At 36.3% G+C, this 17371-nt stretch overlaps 1 protein-coding gene across 1 annotated transcript in view; it reads left to right on the top strand.

Annotated features, from left to right (window-relative positions):
- Positions 1 to 13480, top strand: part of LOC124616699 (SPRY domain-containing SOCS box protein 3) — a 90042-nt gene extending 76562 nt beyond the window's left edge. Inside the window, exon 4 of the mRNA XM_047145041.1 lies at positions 12403 to 13480. Within this exon, the coding sequence (XP_047000997.1) occupies positions 12403 to 12759 (357 nt within the window). The 3' untranslated portion in view covers positions 12760 to 13480. The remainder of the gene's footprint in view (positions 1 to 12402) is intronic.
- The last annotated feature ends 3891 nt before the right edge of the window (positions 13481 to 17371 follow it).

The following is a 17371-nucleotide window of genomic DNA, read 5'->3' as shown; positions in this document are numbered from 1 at the left end:
ACTGTGCAGTAATCTCTGTTTCTCTAGAAGTTTCTTTACAGTGAATGTATACTGTGGAGGTTCCCTCCCATTATGAACTGTTCTACTGGGTACATATCTACCCAGTGCATGGTCAACTATTATTTTAAACCTGAGCCATAGTTGATCTACATGCTCCACTCCTGTGTTGAAAGTTCCAAGCTCCTCATTGAGACATGACACTACTGCTTTTTTACCTACTTTACTGAGCACATATATCCTGCTGCTTACTGCAGTTGTCATTTGTTCTTTGGTAATCATTGTTATCACAACAGAGCCATGGTCACTGATAATAGTTTTGATTTGGACATCCTCAAATAGGTCAGGTTTAATTGTCGCCATTAGACCCAATATATTTCCATCATGAATGGATTTTTACCTACTTTACTGAGCACATATATTCTGCTACTTATTGTAGTTGTCATTTGTACTTTGGTAATCATTGTTATCACAACAGCACCATGGTCATTGACACCAGTTTTGATTTGGACATCCTCAAATAGGTCAGGTTTAATTGTTGCCATTAGATCCAATATATTTCCATCATTAATGGGGTTCCAAACTATCTGTTCTAGGCAGTTTTCAGAGAATGATTTAGTAATGTTTCATAGAATGTCTTGTCACACCTACCACTAACATAACTGTAATTTTCCTAATTTATTGTTTGTTGGTTAAAGTCTCTACTGATGATTAAAGTATGACTGGACAACTTACATACAAGCTCACTGAGTTTTTCTCTTAATTTTTTGGTTATATCAGTAGGTGAGTCTGGTGGATGTCAGAAGGATCCAATTACTATTTTAAGCCACCCCCTGATACTGAATCTTTCCCAAACAATCTTGCTTGCAGTTTCAATTTCTAACTCAGTGGATTTGAGTTTCTTGTCTACTGTGACAAAATACATGACCTCCATTTCCCATTAGCCTCTCCTTTTAAAATACACTTCAGTTTCAGCTTTCAACTGGATTTCTGTACCTACTATTATGTGAGCTTCACTGCATTTCAGGAGCGCTTCAAACTCTGGCACTCTGTTGTACATGCTTTGACAGTTAACTGCTAGGACTTTCATACTCTCACCCGTGGGAAGGAGAGGGGGAATTCTTTTGGATCTTACACTTATAGTTTTGGGACTCTTACAGCTATTGTTATCTGGACTTGATGGAGAGTTGCCTAATCTAAAAAAAACTTGTGAGCATTCCACGCACCATTCAACATCTATAACCCTATGCTTTATGATATGTTGTGCACATCTCAACCATTTATGGGGACACTACCGTCCTCAACCCTCTGGTGCATATCCAGAAAATTGCAGTCGAGCTTGTTATAGAAACTTCAAAGTCTCTGGTTCAGTTCTTCCACTCATCTCAGAATGATGGGGCCACAATCAGTTCTGGAGAGAATGTTGCAAATTGTGAGTGTCATTGAAACCCCATGCACAAGGCTGATCTTCTAAACCTTCTCTGCCATTCACAGAGTCAAAGTATGACCTCATAGCCCAGATGACAGGCAGTATTTGTTCCAGCATTCACCACATTCTGCAGCTGGTTGCGACCAGTTCCCACAGTGGCTGCCAGAATAACCTCTTCAGCATGTTGCATGAAGCCCCCAAGCATACATACTGTATGCACCTGATGTTCTTTTGTGTCTGTTGCTATCATTTCCATAATGGGTACCATTATTCACCATACGTTTGAAATGTGAATGATTAATAGACCCCCTACACTTTTGTGTTTGCCTCTTCTTGACACAGGACAAAAAGTTTTCCCCTAAATAGGCAAAGTGGATCCCACTGGCCAAGTTTCAGTTTCAGTGAAAGACTTATTCCAAGTGTCAAATCACAAAAAAATATTTCAAACATTCATTACAAGAAGGTGCATGGTCTTTGTTTAAAGCAACGCTTCCCTGCAGAACCTCTGTCAGCTAGAACTATGAACCCATTCCATGTAATTCCAATGCATATAACCGACATATTTGATTTGAAAGATGCTGCTGAAGCATTTTTTCAATACAGTTGTGTAAGATAGCCAACTTCAGTATGATCAAAGTATCTCATAGTCATTCACCTCAAATGGTTATTAAAAATCCTTACTCTGAAACATAAGAATGGAAAAATATCAGTGCATTCTAAGGAGGAAAGGTCACAACAAATTTAGGCCATGCCATACTTAATCTGAAAGACCAGCAATGTTTATCAGCTGGAAAACAGAAACAGCTGTTGACAATGATGCCAGTTCTTTCCCAACAGTACACAAAATTTTACTAAACTTTGCAACATTTGATCCTGAGAAATAGAACCCAAAACAGCGATTTTTTTTTCACGAATTAATTTTGATAAAAGAAATGAGAAATGTTTTTTGACTACAGTTCTACTAGTTAAAATAGTACTGCTGCATTTCTGTGCTTGCATTATCAAAAATAAAAAATAGAGCCTCTGTATTAATGGCACTTGGAACAAAAACTTTCTTATTAAAAATTTCTTATTGGTGTCAGAACCACTCTGTTTGCTGGTATGGCACTTAGAAACTTCTTAGTAAATTATTTATTTTCTAATTTGTATTATTGTTTTTTGTGGTGACAAGGTGTGCAGCGTAATTATTTGAAATCTGAATACCTGTTCATTTTTTGGACACAAATAAGTTATGTACAAAAAGAGATACATTGTTTTTATTTATTTCTCTTGCTGTAACATGAACTGGTTTATTGTTACATGAAACACATAATACTAACAAGTTTACATTTTTGCCAGAATATAAGTACAGTCATGACACACATTAATATAGTACATCTCCCCCTTTTTTCTGAAATCCTCACATTTTCTCATTGCTATCACTTGACACGCAATTGTCTGGCATAGCTTTTTGGTGATCTTCCATTTGGAGACAGTGGTCTGACAGCTCAAATCTCTGTTCTGAGTTACTTCTGCTCCATTGGACTTCTTCATGAAGTTCTTCATCAAGTTCCATCTTGATGAATGCTTCTGTTGGTCAAACACGTTGAGTGTTATATATGTATAGCTTTCTATCCCATATTTTTAACCACTGGCAACCTTGAAGCATTTGCTGATCTTATAACTTCTCTTCCTTTCCAGTTTCTATGAACAAACAGTATTATAACTTTGTCAGTTCCCTGTGGAGTATGTGGAGATTTTCTATGTCTATTTACATAGCTATTTTACTGGCATGTCAAGTTTCTCAGTTTTTGGCTAACTTATTGTGGTTTTACAGCCTGTGGACAGAGAGCTTCTAGTGCAGGGGGTAGCAGGGTTTTTCTTTTGCTTGAAAATGTTCTCTGATTAGTTAACCCCAACTCTGTGGTGTGTTTCAGTAATTGAATAGTGCTAAATATATGTTTGTTTTATTCACTGGGCACTTTGAGAGTAAGCTTTTGGCTGTTTGTACATAATGTTCAGCAAAGCTAGAGTAAACTTTTGGCTGTTTGTACATAATGTTCAGCAAAGCTATTGCTTCTAGGAAATCCAGATCTCAAAGTCTGACGGTTACTGGTATAAATACTTAGCTGATCCATAAATTTCCTGGAGTTGAAGGGTGGTCCATTACCAGTGTCGAGCAATACAGATATTCCAAATAATTTTTTTAAAACTTCTTTGGTGGTATTGTTTGGCATCTCATAAAATTCAAAAAATCCACAATAACGGTCCACTATGAGCAAATATTCTTGTTTTCCAAAATAAAATAAATCTGCAGCAATTATTTGTTATTGTTAACTAGATGCTGATTTCACTATATTGGGTTCATGTATCTCAGTCCTTGAGTGCTGTTCACATGTGTTACAACTTGATATGTAATTCTTGATGTTTTATGTCACACATATTCTCTAGCTCTCTTGCAACAACTTTCTACATCAAAGTGTCCTTCATGGATTGATTCCAGTATCCTTTCAATCAATTGTGCAGGTATAATTATCTTTTGCCCTTTGAGGAAAATTCTGTCAGCATAATTAATGATTTCTTTAGAGGTCCAAAAAGTGATAATTCTTTAGGCATTTCCTTAATTATATCTTGAAATCCATGCATTGCATATGGTACAAGTAATTGTGATTCTTTATCATAAATATAGCTTCCAGTTGAGTCAGGAATTCTTCACTGACAAGTAAAACTAACAATACTTTTAGTTCTTCCATTTCCACTTTATATTCTTGTTCCTTTCCGACTCTACTTAGAACATCAGGTATTGGTATATTTGACCCTTCATTATAAATTATTTTAGGAGAATATGGCAAAATTTCAAAAAACGTGTGTTTTAGTCTTGGAGGTACACCTTCAATGATTTTTTTAAAAATATTTCCTGTAGTTTATGGTCATTTTCAGTTATGAACTTTTTCCCATAAATATATTTGTGAAATTTTTTGACTGTAACTTTAATTGCCATGACCTCTTTTTCTATTTGTGGATGTAACTATTGTGCTGGTGGCAGTGACTTTACAACATTTGCAACTGTTTGTTCATCTTGCAATAGCACAGCAGGCAATAACTAACAACTTTACATCTTGGCTTACATCATCATAACGAAGCACTGGAGCTGTTGTGAGACATTTTTTTTATTTTGGTAAGTGCTTGCTGATGTGCCAAATTCCATTTCCATTCAGCTTCTTTCTTTAGCAACTCCCATAACGGGACCATAAGTTCAGAAAGATGTGGTATACACTTAAATAACTATTTCACCTCCCCTAATCTATGTTGGAGCTGCTTTTTATATTGAGGAGCACTTATTTTAACAGGATCAAGTTGAAGTCCATTCTCTGCTGAAAAGTGTCCTAAGAAGTTTGTTTCCTTCACACAAAATTCACATTTGTCTTTATGCAGTTTAATGCCCGCATTTTTCAATCCCTGTGTAATTTGCTTCATTGCTTAATTAAGTTCTTTTTTATAGTTTTTGTATAAATGAAAATATCATCTATAAAATTTCTACATTCTTAATTACATTTAGGAGTTTACATGTGACTTGTTGAAAAACTTCTGGGGCTGAGGATGAGCCAAATGGTGATCTTGGCCAAAATATTAAATTTTTAGAAGTTTTTTCTGACAATGATTTGCCAAACTCCTTTTCCACAGTCTAAACAAGTGAAATATTTTACTCCTCCCACCATTATACTACTTTCTTCCAGTGTCCTCATTTGATAGTAATGTTGAAAAATGTTTTTATTAATTTCACTTGGATCCAAGCAAATTCGAAGTTTCCTTTTCTTGTGTATGACTATCATAGGGGACACGGCAGGTGTAGCTACTTCTGCTGGCTTGCTTAACCCATTTCAATCATTTTCTCCATTTCATCTCATATTTGGTTTCTCAATTTGTGTGGGTCCCTTGTCGGCTATCTTGAAGTCAGCCCCTTCTTTGTTACTGTGTCATGCTTAAAATCTTTAAGACATCTCAAGCTGAAATAATGTTCTCATCTGAAATTTTGACTCCTGGCATGTTTCTTTTTTTATCAGCTCTGCTCTTTTTATCAGATTCAGTTCTGAACATGTTTCTCGTCCTGAGATTACCTGAAATCCAGCTCCACCAGTAAAAACTTCCCATTTGCTAGCCTTTCCCAGCCTTGCAGAAGAATGTGGTTTCTCTCAGAACATCTATTGTACTTGTGTTACAGGTAAGTAGCTTTTTCATCACAGAATCTGGTATTGTGGCATATGCTTTGTTTGCTGTTTTTCTGTTTATGATGTTACATTGCACACTTGTGTCAAGTTTGGCTTTTACTCTTACATCATTTTTAAAAATGACAGTTTTGCACCAGTCCTTATCAAAATTACAATTGTTTTGCAGAGCATTTATAAACATTTCTTTCTCCTCATTGGAAGATTGAAATCCATCCTTGGCAACATTTTTTAGCCATTTTTCTTTTAGTTTTACATTCGTTTGCAAAATGGCTCATTATGTGACAATTATGACACTTGCTTTTAAAACCTGGACATTTCTTAACATTATGGCTACCAGTGCAACTTGTACAATCTTTTATTATATTTATCTTTACATTAGCATATTGTCTTCCTTTGTTCCAGACTCAACAGGACTGTGAATACCTACGACAATTTTGTCTCACAAAATTGTACTCAATAAGTTGCCATAGTGACAAGCTTTGCTTTTATTAACAATAGTGTAAAATTTGTCAAACATTTCACCAGGTTTTTGTTGTAAGGAGTTCAATCCATACCTTTCAGGTGTTACATTTACCTTTGGGACAAAGTAATCATCGAACATTTTCAATATCATTTGAAGGTTTGGTTCTTCACTGGCACCAAATTCAAACATATTGTTTATAACCAAGGCATCAATACCAGTCATGGACATAACTGTTGCTAGTTGCATATTTCATGGTTTGGTATTTATTTGTGTTGCCATTGTGTAGAACTCAATGTGTTGCTTCCACAGTTTCAGACACTCACCATGTTTTCTGTATTCAGCACCAATGGTTTCAACTTGTGTAAGCCCACTTCCCATCATTGTATTTGTACTGTTGACAGACATTGTAGATATAAACTTTTTTTTAAATTCTGAGACCATGGAACATGAACTGGTATATTGATGTAAGCAATACACAAAACTAGCAAAGCGCATATATCTCATTGATCAGAATATAAGTACAATGATGGCACATATTATATATCACACTAGCAACATACCAAAGAATTGTTTCATGATGTTAATCCTGGATGAGAAAACTATTTGCAAAATCCCTTTATGTGCAGTATCTGGGCAATGCACAGCACTATACAGAATTGTGGCTTGATGTAGTCATACAATCGAGTTGTATATGTCTGCAGTCCTACCCAGCAGCCAAACTTGCTGCAGTATACTTATCTAAGTATTGCCATTTAATGTGAATTATTAAGTCAAACATGTTGCAATAAAATTGAATAATAATAACTGATGAAAGGGGTTTCATTCTAATGAATAATTTATGTACACAACACCAAATGGTTTAAATTGAATTAACTGATTTATTCAGACAGTCAAACGTGGAAATCATTAAAAATGGTGGCCATACAACAAATTATTAAAATATGAAATAAAATGATCATAGTTTTCAGATGCAGTTAAGCTTATGTATATGTGTACCTAGAATGACAGCAGACTCCTCAAATGCTATGCAGATATACTGGGATGCAAAAAAAATAGAGTCCCATTCCATTAACTAAATATGACTTGTTTGCCAAATCATAAATATTTAAAGTGCACTCATGACAATGAACATACTAACACACGTGAATTCACAAGAAGATTCTCGTACTCTATCCAGTATGAATTCCAAAAGAGTGACTGAAATAAATTATAGTTCAATCTTGCACATCCTCTAATACTCAAAAAATGTTGAAGTTCCAGTCAGTTCTCAGAGTTTAAGTCCCACTTGACTAAGAAATTTTGTAAACACAAATGAATGCCACTTGCCATCCAGAAATCAACACTACCAGATCCATGATGTAGAATGTTCTGCACCAAACTTGGCTTTCAAACACAAAGTGTTTCCCAACTCAGCTTCACAATACCTTCCTTGCTCCAAAGAGCCACTCAGAACACTAGAGTGTGTATCCGCTATTGCCAATGAGAACTTGTTTTTCCTCACTGTACCTGCACATAAAATAAAGAAAATGGACCACCATTTGCATAAGAGTAATGTTACAACTTAGATATATGGCTTAAATGCAAGATCATTTTCTCCCAGTTCCACTGTAGAGATCAGACACAATATTCTTCACATAAAAGTTTAGTATAAATAATTAAACATGTATCTAGCACATATGTGCTTATAACACTCTAGGTAACCCAGAAATGCTTCACAGTTGTTTAATATGTATAGGAGTTGGATGTATGTCCTAATCTCCTTTTTCTCCTTCTCTCTGTCCACCTCCTCCCCCCTCTCTCTGCCCTTCTCCTCCTCTCTGCCCATCCCGTACTTCATCATCTCTCTGACAGTTGCCTTCCCCTGTCTCTGTTTGTCTCCTCTTCCTGCTTCTCTCCAACTTTGAGCCTTGTTTATTGTAATTGCCAACTAATCCTTGATTGTGGCTGAAATCGGTTAAAATGAATGAGTGAATCAGTTGGAATCATTGATACACAGTATGTGAGAGATCTCTCCTACTGCTGCACCTGTGAGTATAGTAGCTTCATTGACAGTGTTTCACATAGTCTTAATCCATAAACGATTAGGATTACACATTTTTAGATGATTCAGATTCCATAGTAATATTCTAAATACAACTTTCCTGTTTTCCTTTAAAACTGACTGAGAGGAAGAAAACAAAAATGACACATAGTTGTGAATACATTTTTTGTCCAAAATTATATACAGGGTGAGTCGTTTAAGACATAACACCCCCATTCTTCTGGGGGCGATTGCACGTATTGACAAGCAGTGTTTGGCGAATCATAGCCAACTATGGGGCACATACTTTGGTACAAGCACAATAATCACAACATTTATATTACCAAAGATAATGAGGCAAGTACATGTTTTTTAAAGGGGATGCTATACTTTTTTACCATCATTCAAACACTCTGGAAAAGAAGTGTATAGTGATGTAACACATGTTGCTATTGTGATTCAAACTTTGCTTAAAAGACGCTGGGAAATATTGTACAATTGAAGGTCGAGGTCGTCAGAAGAGGCTGCAGACTGTAAACACGCCTCGTGTGACCCGAAGGCCAAGTTGCCATGCCCTATGCAGCATGCACGGCCTACGCTACATAGATAAATCCTCATCCGCCCTCTTCAAGATACACCATAGGTACAAGGGTGGCAAGCTGAGTTTCATATTTAACTGTGGCACATGCTAGCTAATTGCATATCAAAAGGGGATTATGAGAACTATGCCAAATGCATGGACATTTCCAGGCTGAATTGAATAGTTATTGTGTGAACATAGCAACCACTTTATCACGCAGTTTCTCATTTAAGCTTTGCCCCCTTCCTGCTTGTATGTCACACCCGATGCACAGTAAGCTGCTGATAATGTTATTGATGGATGCGTCATGGAAAGTCTTCACTAGGTGACGCCTGAGTGTGTCTGTGGGGTAACAAAGCATCTGCTGTGAAACTATTGTTTCCACAGATAGTATTGGACATTACAATTAGAGAGAATACACATTTGATAAGATAATCATTTTATTCACTTTCATATGCTGACCACCACCCATCAAACAACACGACAGAAGGACAACCTACGTGGTATACATTGTTCACACACGTTACATTTATACTTCAAGGATGTTACTGGTCATTGACACATATCATTTAATAATACATTGGTACCTATTAATAACCTTCACAATTCTTAGTGTTCTTAACAAAACACGGCGTTGTATTTAACTTAAGCATGTACTCAAATGGTTTACCCTCGAATGCAAGACACATCTGTAATCGACATTCAAGAGAATGGGTAACAGATGAAAGGTCAGTAGATGATATGGCAGAACAAGCTGCGATGATTCAGCAGCGCATGTCATCTGGCATTGTTGAGGCTTCGCGGTAGACCGCGTCTTTCAGTGTTCCCCACAAAAATAAATCAAGTGGAGTCAAATTGGAGGACCTGACAGGCCACTGTACTGCAGCATTCCGTCCAATCTAGCGGTCAGGAAATGTCTCGTTCAATATCTGACTTGCAACACGTGAGGAGTGAGCTGGGCAGTCGTCATGTTGGAACCACATACACAGGTTCTCATTGAGTGGTATCTCCTCTAGCAGAATGAGTAGAATGTTCCTAAGAAAGTCTCCATACTTATTTCCATTTAATACTCCTCTAATGAAATAAGGTCCTATGATGTAATTTCCTACAATGCCGCACCACACGTTGACGCGCCATGGCCTTTGGTGCTGTACCTGACGCAGCCAATATGGGTTTTCAGCTGCCCAGTAGTGCATGTTACATAAATTTACATTCCCGTGATTAGTGAATGTTGCTTTGTTGGTGAAGAGCACACATTTGAAGTATGTATTATCAGCTCACAGGCGTTCCAGAGCAAACCAACAAAATTCCATACGATGTTCGAAATTGTGTCCTTCAAGTGCCTGATGGAGTGAAAGGTGATATGGGTGGAACTTATGCCAGTGCAGAATGCGCATGACACTCATCTGGCTGTCCCCACATTCCGCGGCAATACGTCTCGTGCCACAGTGAGGATCGATAAATGTCATGGCCAGAACAGCCTCTTCATGGTCTCTGTCGGTCACAGTCTTCTTCCTCATCCTTTGTTTGCTGTTAAAGCTGCCTGTTCGCACTAGTGTAGTAATCATTCTTGCAATGGCCTGGCGAGTAGGACATCAACGATCAGGATACATATCCCTGTACCACCATACGGTTTCGACAGCATTCCTATGGCATTTGCCATACAGAAGTAACATGTCTAACTTCTCCTGATTTTTGTACATATCTGGACATAAAGTTCCAGCAGCAACTATGTCTGGATAGGAGATACACGTCCTACTGGTTCAACGTCGCACGACCTTCTAGTTGTACGATGCGGCCTGCTTTCTGGATGTTTAAAGTCTGCAGCTGCTTACGACCGCCTCGACCATCAATCGTGCAATATTTCCCAGCGTCTTTTAAGCAAAGTTTGAATCACAATATCGACATGTGTTACATCACTATATGCATCTTTTAAAGTGCGTTCGAATGATGGAAAAGAAGTATAGAGTCCCATTTAAAAAACATGTATTTGCCTCATTATCTCAGTCAATATAAATGTTGTGATTATTGTGCATGTACCAATGTATGTGCCCCATAGTCCACTATGATTTGTCGAAAACCGCTTGCCGATATATGCAATTGCCCCTGGAATAAAGGGGGTGTTACGTCTTACATGACTCACCCTGTATAAGGAGAAAGAATATACATGGGAGAATCAGTTTGTCTAATGGTACCAAATGTTCTGCTATCATAGTTAAAACCAGGAGAAAGAAAACAAAACCATACATTTACACAGCACAGCATTTTCTTTCTGGCACTTGGTTTTAACAGAAAACGAAAACATGTACATTGTTGTTTAAAGACATATATAGCCTATGTCCTTACGAATATTTATTAGAGTATTGTATAAAATTTGAAGTAAATTGGTCAAGAACTTTTCAAGATTTTTGGTAACAACATTACTTTGGGAACAGCCGTAAACAATGACTTCTCATAATATAGCAGTATACAGAACATATAATAAAGAATACATACTAAAACATATGAAAATATAAACTTGGCTTGCTTAACTGATGCATCTTTTCATGACAAGTCTAGTGATGGTATTAAATCTTATGAATAATTTACTGTTTTCAAGTTGCATATTTTTTAATATTGGCCAACTTAACTTTTAGTTCAATAAATCTAAAACCGTTAATAAATTAGGTAAATGTAACATGGTAAAGTATGGGGAGACCTGAGAATTGCCATACTGCTTTTTTCTGTGTAACTGTGGTGAATCTGATGATCTACTGCAGTTAAATAATACAAAAGATATAAAAAATTTTAATAACTCCACAAATAAAATGTGTACAAATATATGGCATTCAGGAATGATAGCTGGAGTCCTAAGCTATTATCCAATATCTTGTTTATAAAGATCGCTTGCAGTGATCAGCATTTATTAAAATTCAATGATTGTTGTCAGAATAACTTATTTTTGTGATATTTATAATATTATTGTCTCATATGCACCTCAGAGCCATTGATTACCAACTTGCACTACAATGAAACATCAAATTATTGCAGAATAAAGAAGTATATAAATATCATCATCTTCAAACATGTAGAAAAAGCTGCCATTGTACCAGATATACACCTCTAACCGCTGGATGCTTCCTATTTCTTAGGAAAAACCAGCCTATCATCTGTTTTTGACAGCTCCCTGGTCGGTGCTCTGCCCACCATCAAAGCACCAGCCATCATGTCTCACCTCAGCCAAAACAATTAAATTCCACATGTCAAAACATTAATTTGGCTGATTTCTTGTCAGCATATAGATTTCATTACATCCTGACTAATGTGATATTTGGCACTTAGAACATTTTCCACTTCCACTCTTCAGATAAGATTATGTAATTACTTTCTTTCATCAAAAATCACTGTGGATCATCTTTAGCAAGTTTATTGAAGAACCATAATGAGACAGTGTTTCTAAAAACAGAATAAAATCTTCCCAAATAAATAGCCACACTTCAATCTGATCAACCAACCTGTATATGTATACCAACAGAATAAGTATATTTATTTTATCAAGTGACTCAGATCCTGTTTATGGTGGATACTTCACAAACATCATAAAGAATAGTGTGAGCAAAGACTCCACCATACAGTGGAGTTGTTAGCAATGAATATGTACGTAACTTTAAGAAGACGTAACAAATTAATACTCTGTTTCACCTTAACCTTTCATTATTTTTACAGGAGAATGAATCTACAACTATTGGAATCTTATTTGATGGGATAGCAGGAACAATTACATACTACAAGGATGGGGCTTGCCTTGGTGTTGCTTTCAGAGGCCTTAATGAGGTGCGTGAGCCCCTGTATCCCATTGTTTGTTCAACTGCAGCAAAGACTGAAATGACATTAATAACAACAAAACGTGATTTTGTAAACCTGCAAGATCGTTGCCGAGCTATCATTCTGAAGTATGTGCGCACACGGAGTGACCTACAGCTTCTTAAACTACCACAAAGTATCAAGGAATATTTGTCTGAGACTCTAACAGACACTGTTCAAATATTCAAGCCATGCAATGAATATGTGCATATAGTGTGATATTAATGAATTACTCAGGTATTTGTATGAGAAGTACATAGTTTGTTTTATTTATTGATTTGTTTTTAATTTTGTGTGGACATGCAAAATTGTTGTTATAGGTGTGATTACAGCACACGTTTTAATGCTCATCTGGATGGTACAGTGATGTAAACTGGCAAACAGGTAAAATAAGGGAAAGGCTGCTACTCACCTATAATGGATAACAGAAAACAGTATTCACACTAGCTTTTGAGCAATGGTTCTTTTTCCAGCAATAGCACACATACACACACAGCCACACAGACATCCAAACGCATGCTTGCTGTAGTGATGGGAGTGTGCATTTGGGTTTCTGTGTCAATGTGTGTGTAAATGTGTGTACTGCTGCTAGAGAAAGAGCTATTGCTCAAAAGCTAGTGTGAATGTTCTTTTCTGTTGTGTGTTTATATACTCCATGCATTGATCTGCTACAGGTGAGTGGTTGCCTTTCCTTTATTTTACATTTTGCTCCAGCCAGGAATTTCCATTATTGTTAACTGGCAAACAGTTGGATATTGTAGCTTGATACTTCTTATTAAATTCTGACTGTGAACAATATCCTCAGAAGTTTCTTACCTGAAACAATACTCATTGTAAAGGTCAACAACTGGTGATAATCATTAAAAAAATAATGTTTGGTGTAATGATTGTAAATTGATAAAAATGCTGACCAGCTATATACTTACTGAAAAATACTGCAAAAGTCTGCATTTTATGCATACAAAATTTTAAAATGTGCATACCTTTACAAATATATTGCATTAAATTGTATACTTAGATATTTGTTCTAAGGGACTCAAGAACTCTTACCTACAGTTAATTAGATGGGAAAAGTAAGAAAACTCAAGTCCATTGCTGTTGTTATGTTTCAGAAACTTTATTCTGCATGTGAGAATGTAGTTAATGTTTCCAGTGTATAATGTTTATATAAAGCTAATAGTTGACAATATAAGCAAATGTGAACTATTAAGAATGAATTAACTAATATATTCACCAATGCGAGGCAGATGTGCCACAGAAGAAGTATTTGTGTAACCAAACACCAAATCTAGGGCATCTTGGACTGCTGTTTCTTATGCAACTAGAAAGTACAATAACAGAAACCAATAAAGTACTGTAATACTAGCAAAATAGCAGGCATATGGGATAAGAATGACAGAAGGATGACTTGATTAGCAGTTAGCTAATGAAATATAAACATAAATTGGGGTAGTTAAGTACAAACAATGTTACTCAGTGAGAAATTAAAGAAAACAAAAAGGAAGAATGGATAATATAAGAGAAATATGAGGGAAAGGAAAGAGCTAAGAAGAGAGGGCATCTGTAAAGTTGAAATGGTATAAGAGAGCAAAGGGAGGAGGGTGAGAGATCAGAAACTGAAAGTTAGGTAGCTAGGTAGAAAAGTGGGACAGAAGACTGAAAATAGTGGTGTCCAAATGACAAACTGCATCCAATATAATCTCAGAAGACACCTTCAATATGGAGGTGATGGCATATAAGCCTACTTCCTTAAACAAGTTTCTGTGTAGTAAGGCCATTTCCAGGGGCACTGCAGGGCTATGAATTTGGGGTAACAACACTATAGTGAGCCACAAGCATACAGAATTAATTTCAGATGATTTCAGATATTGACTGTAGGGTTATTTAGGTGAAATTGAAAGCAGGTACCTTCTACGAAATACAGCTCACACTGAAGTGATTATACACCACTTTTTGCCCATCTACATCAATGTGCTGCAAACCATTCCAAAATGCATGGCAGAGACTGCTTTCAGTTGTATCAGAAAGTACAGCTTCTTCCCATTCCATTCACATATGAGCATGGGAAGAAGGACTGTTTAAACATCTCTGTGCACATTGTAATTAATCTAATATTATTCTTGCAAAACCTATGGGAGTGAAATGTAGTGTTTTGTAGTATATGCCTAGATTCATCATTTAAAACTGGTTCTTCAAACTTTGTGAGCAGTCTTTCTCAAGACAGCCTATGCCTATCTTCAAGTGTTTGCCAATTCAATTTCTTCAGCCTCTCCATGACACTAGCCACAGGTCAAGCAACCCTGAGACCATTTGTGCTGCTCTTCTCAGTATACATTCAATATCCTCCCCTCAGTCCTAATTAGTTGGGGATTCTACCCATTTGAGCAGTATTCTAGTGCGGGTTGCATGAGTTTTGTAAGCAGTCTTCTGTGTAGAATGACTGCAGTTACCTAGTATTCTACCAATGAACTGATGCCTGCCACCTACTTTACATATGACAGAATTTACATGATAGTTCCATTTCATGTCCCTTTAAATTGTTACAGTCAGGTATTTGTGAGTTGACCAATTCCAGTTGTGGGTCATTGATATAGCAGTCGTAGGATACTACATTTTTTGTTTTGTGAAGTGCACAGTTTTTAGTGTGAAGATAAAGTGATGATATTTCAGGAACTCACAGTTATGTATTACACACATGAAACTCTGTTCATTATACTCTCATTTTATATCAGTTGATTGCCACTTTGCAAGATTTTTATCATCATTGGTCCCCTTTATTGATATGAAAAATAAACTTCGCCCTTCCACTGCCTAGAACATATATTTATGCTCTATAATCTCTTACACATATGGCATCTCTTGCACTGAACATTTCCTTTGCTAAATCTGACAGCATGCTCTTTTCCATTTTTGACATCTAAAACCTCAAAGCAATCCACTTGGAGAGTGGCTTTGTTAAATTGCAACTCTGTAGTTTTCTTTTTTATGTGGCTAATTCAGTGATTATACCTTATTGAACATTATTTCTATATTTCTTCATGTATCTTCTCAAGAATATGAGACTTTGGCCATTTGGCTTTATGTGGCATCAACCTCTCTGGAAGCTAGATTTGTGGTCCTCTCGTTGCCCATAATATAAAGAGGGGATAATGTATTCAGACTGACATTTTCACCCAGTCATATAAAATGAAGTCATATTTCTCTGGGAAGCTCATCTATTACTCAGAAAATATGGCAGACAGATTGATGTTATTACACTTGGCAATAAATCATGACTGCTGTGTGAAGTGAGCAATGAGTCTCCTGCATTCATATTATTAATTTTTACAAAATATTCTTCCTGCATGACCAGTAGCAGTCTTTCAGTAACACCTGAATCAATATCACCAAATAATTGGGAGTTATAGAAGCAGTTGAAGGTTTCTTCATTCTGTAATTCATACAATGCAATAATCCCAATGCCAAGCTCACCTTTTGTTCCTATAACCTATTCCACTATTGCCTTCAGGATTGTTGTGAGATGGGAAGCATTAACAGCATTTAGTATATGCTATCAAATCTCTTCTTACATCAGCATGGTAAGTATTAGTTGATGCAGGAAAACAGCATGGCATTTAATGCTGTCCACTGAATACTAGTACTATCAGACACTACTAATGCTTTCTCTTTCACTAATCTTTTCATCCCCTTTCCCCCTTCTTCTCCTTAATTAAAAAATATATATTTTTCAATCTCTAGTGTTCCTTACTGTTCTCATCTATTGCCTACTTAACCCTTGAAACACTCTCATATGATAACAAATTTTTTTGCATGCCGTCCCTCATGTGTGCTCTATTGGTGAAAGAAGGCATAGTTGTGAGGGCTTGTATTGATTTCACAGAGCGCTTTTTATCCATTCCAGAATTTTTATTTTTCTGGTAAGACTAACTACTTCAAAATTAGATTTTTTAGTATTTCTTTCAGACTTTTTTTTCGTTTGCTATTTTTTTCATTTTTCAGCTCTGTGCAACAAACATTTAAGATTCCATAATGTGCATCAATGTATTTGAAACACTTTCAAGTATGAAGTCACTGAAATAACATAATTGTACAGTTGCAAAAATATACCTGAAGGTAAATTTCATTCAGTGTCTGCTTTGGGGTGAATAATTCAGGTCACTGTATTAGACATTTCAGGACATATCACTATATGTTCCCACTATAATATTATTTACACTTACTCCAAGTTACAAAATTGTTGGTGACAATTATCATAATTCATAAAAGCATAATTTGCATGTCAACATTTTGGGATATTATCTGGGATATGATTGTTATCAGTAACTAGGAATGAAGTGTGAAGTAGTTAACTATTCTGCATACTATTACACAGTAAATTTTTTACATGTCCAAAAATTTCACACTAAATCTCATGTTAATAATACATGTTGTAACAGGTGGGTGGAAAAAGGCATTTTTGTCAACTGAGACATCTCCTGACATGTAGAAAATGTGCAAGTCATAGGTGAAGGACCCTCAAGTACTGCAGTGTCAAGACAGAGTACGCATTCTCTGCTGAGGCGAATCTGCCAACATATTTGGAATCAGTGCAGCACCAAAAAATGTCTGCAAGACCGTAGTGAATATTCTTACAGTTGCTTTTCTCAAATAAACTGCCTTTGAAATTATGGTACACTTGCTTAAATCCTAAATTTAGTTTACTGCAGAAATAAGACTTCACCAGAACAACCATAAGCCAGTTACTCAGTTGATATACTTATCAGTTAATGCAGATACAGAACAAGACCATCACCATGTGTATTTTGTCTCTACAGAGAATACAAAATGGAAT

The sequence above is a fragment of the Schistocerca americana genome, chromosome 5 (genome assembly GCF_021461395.2).
Source record: "Schistocerca americana isolate TAMUIC-IGC-003095 chromosome 5, iqSchAmer2.1, whole genome shotgun sequence".
Classification (NCBI taxonomy): Eukaryota; Metazoa; Arthropoda; class Insecta; order Orthoptera; family Acrididae; genus Schistocerca; species Schistocerca americana.
This window is presented reverse-complemented; position numbering and strand designations above follow the sequence as displayed.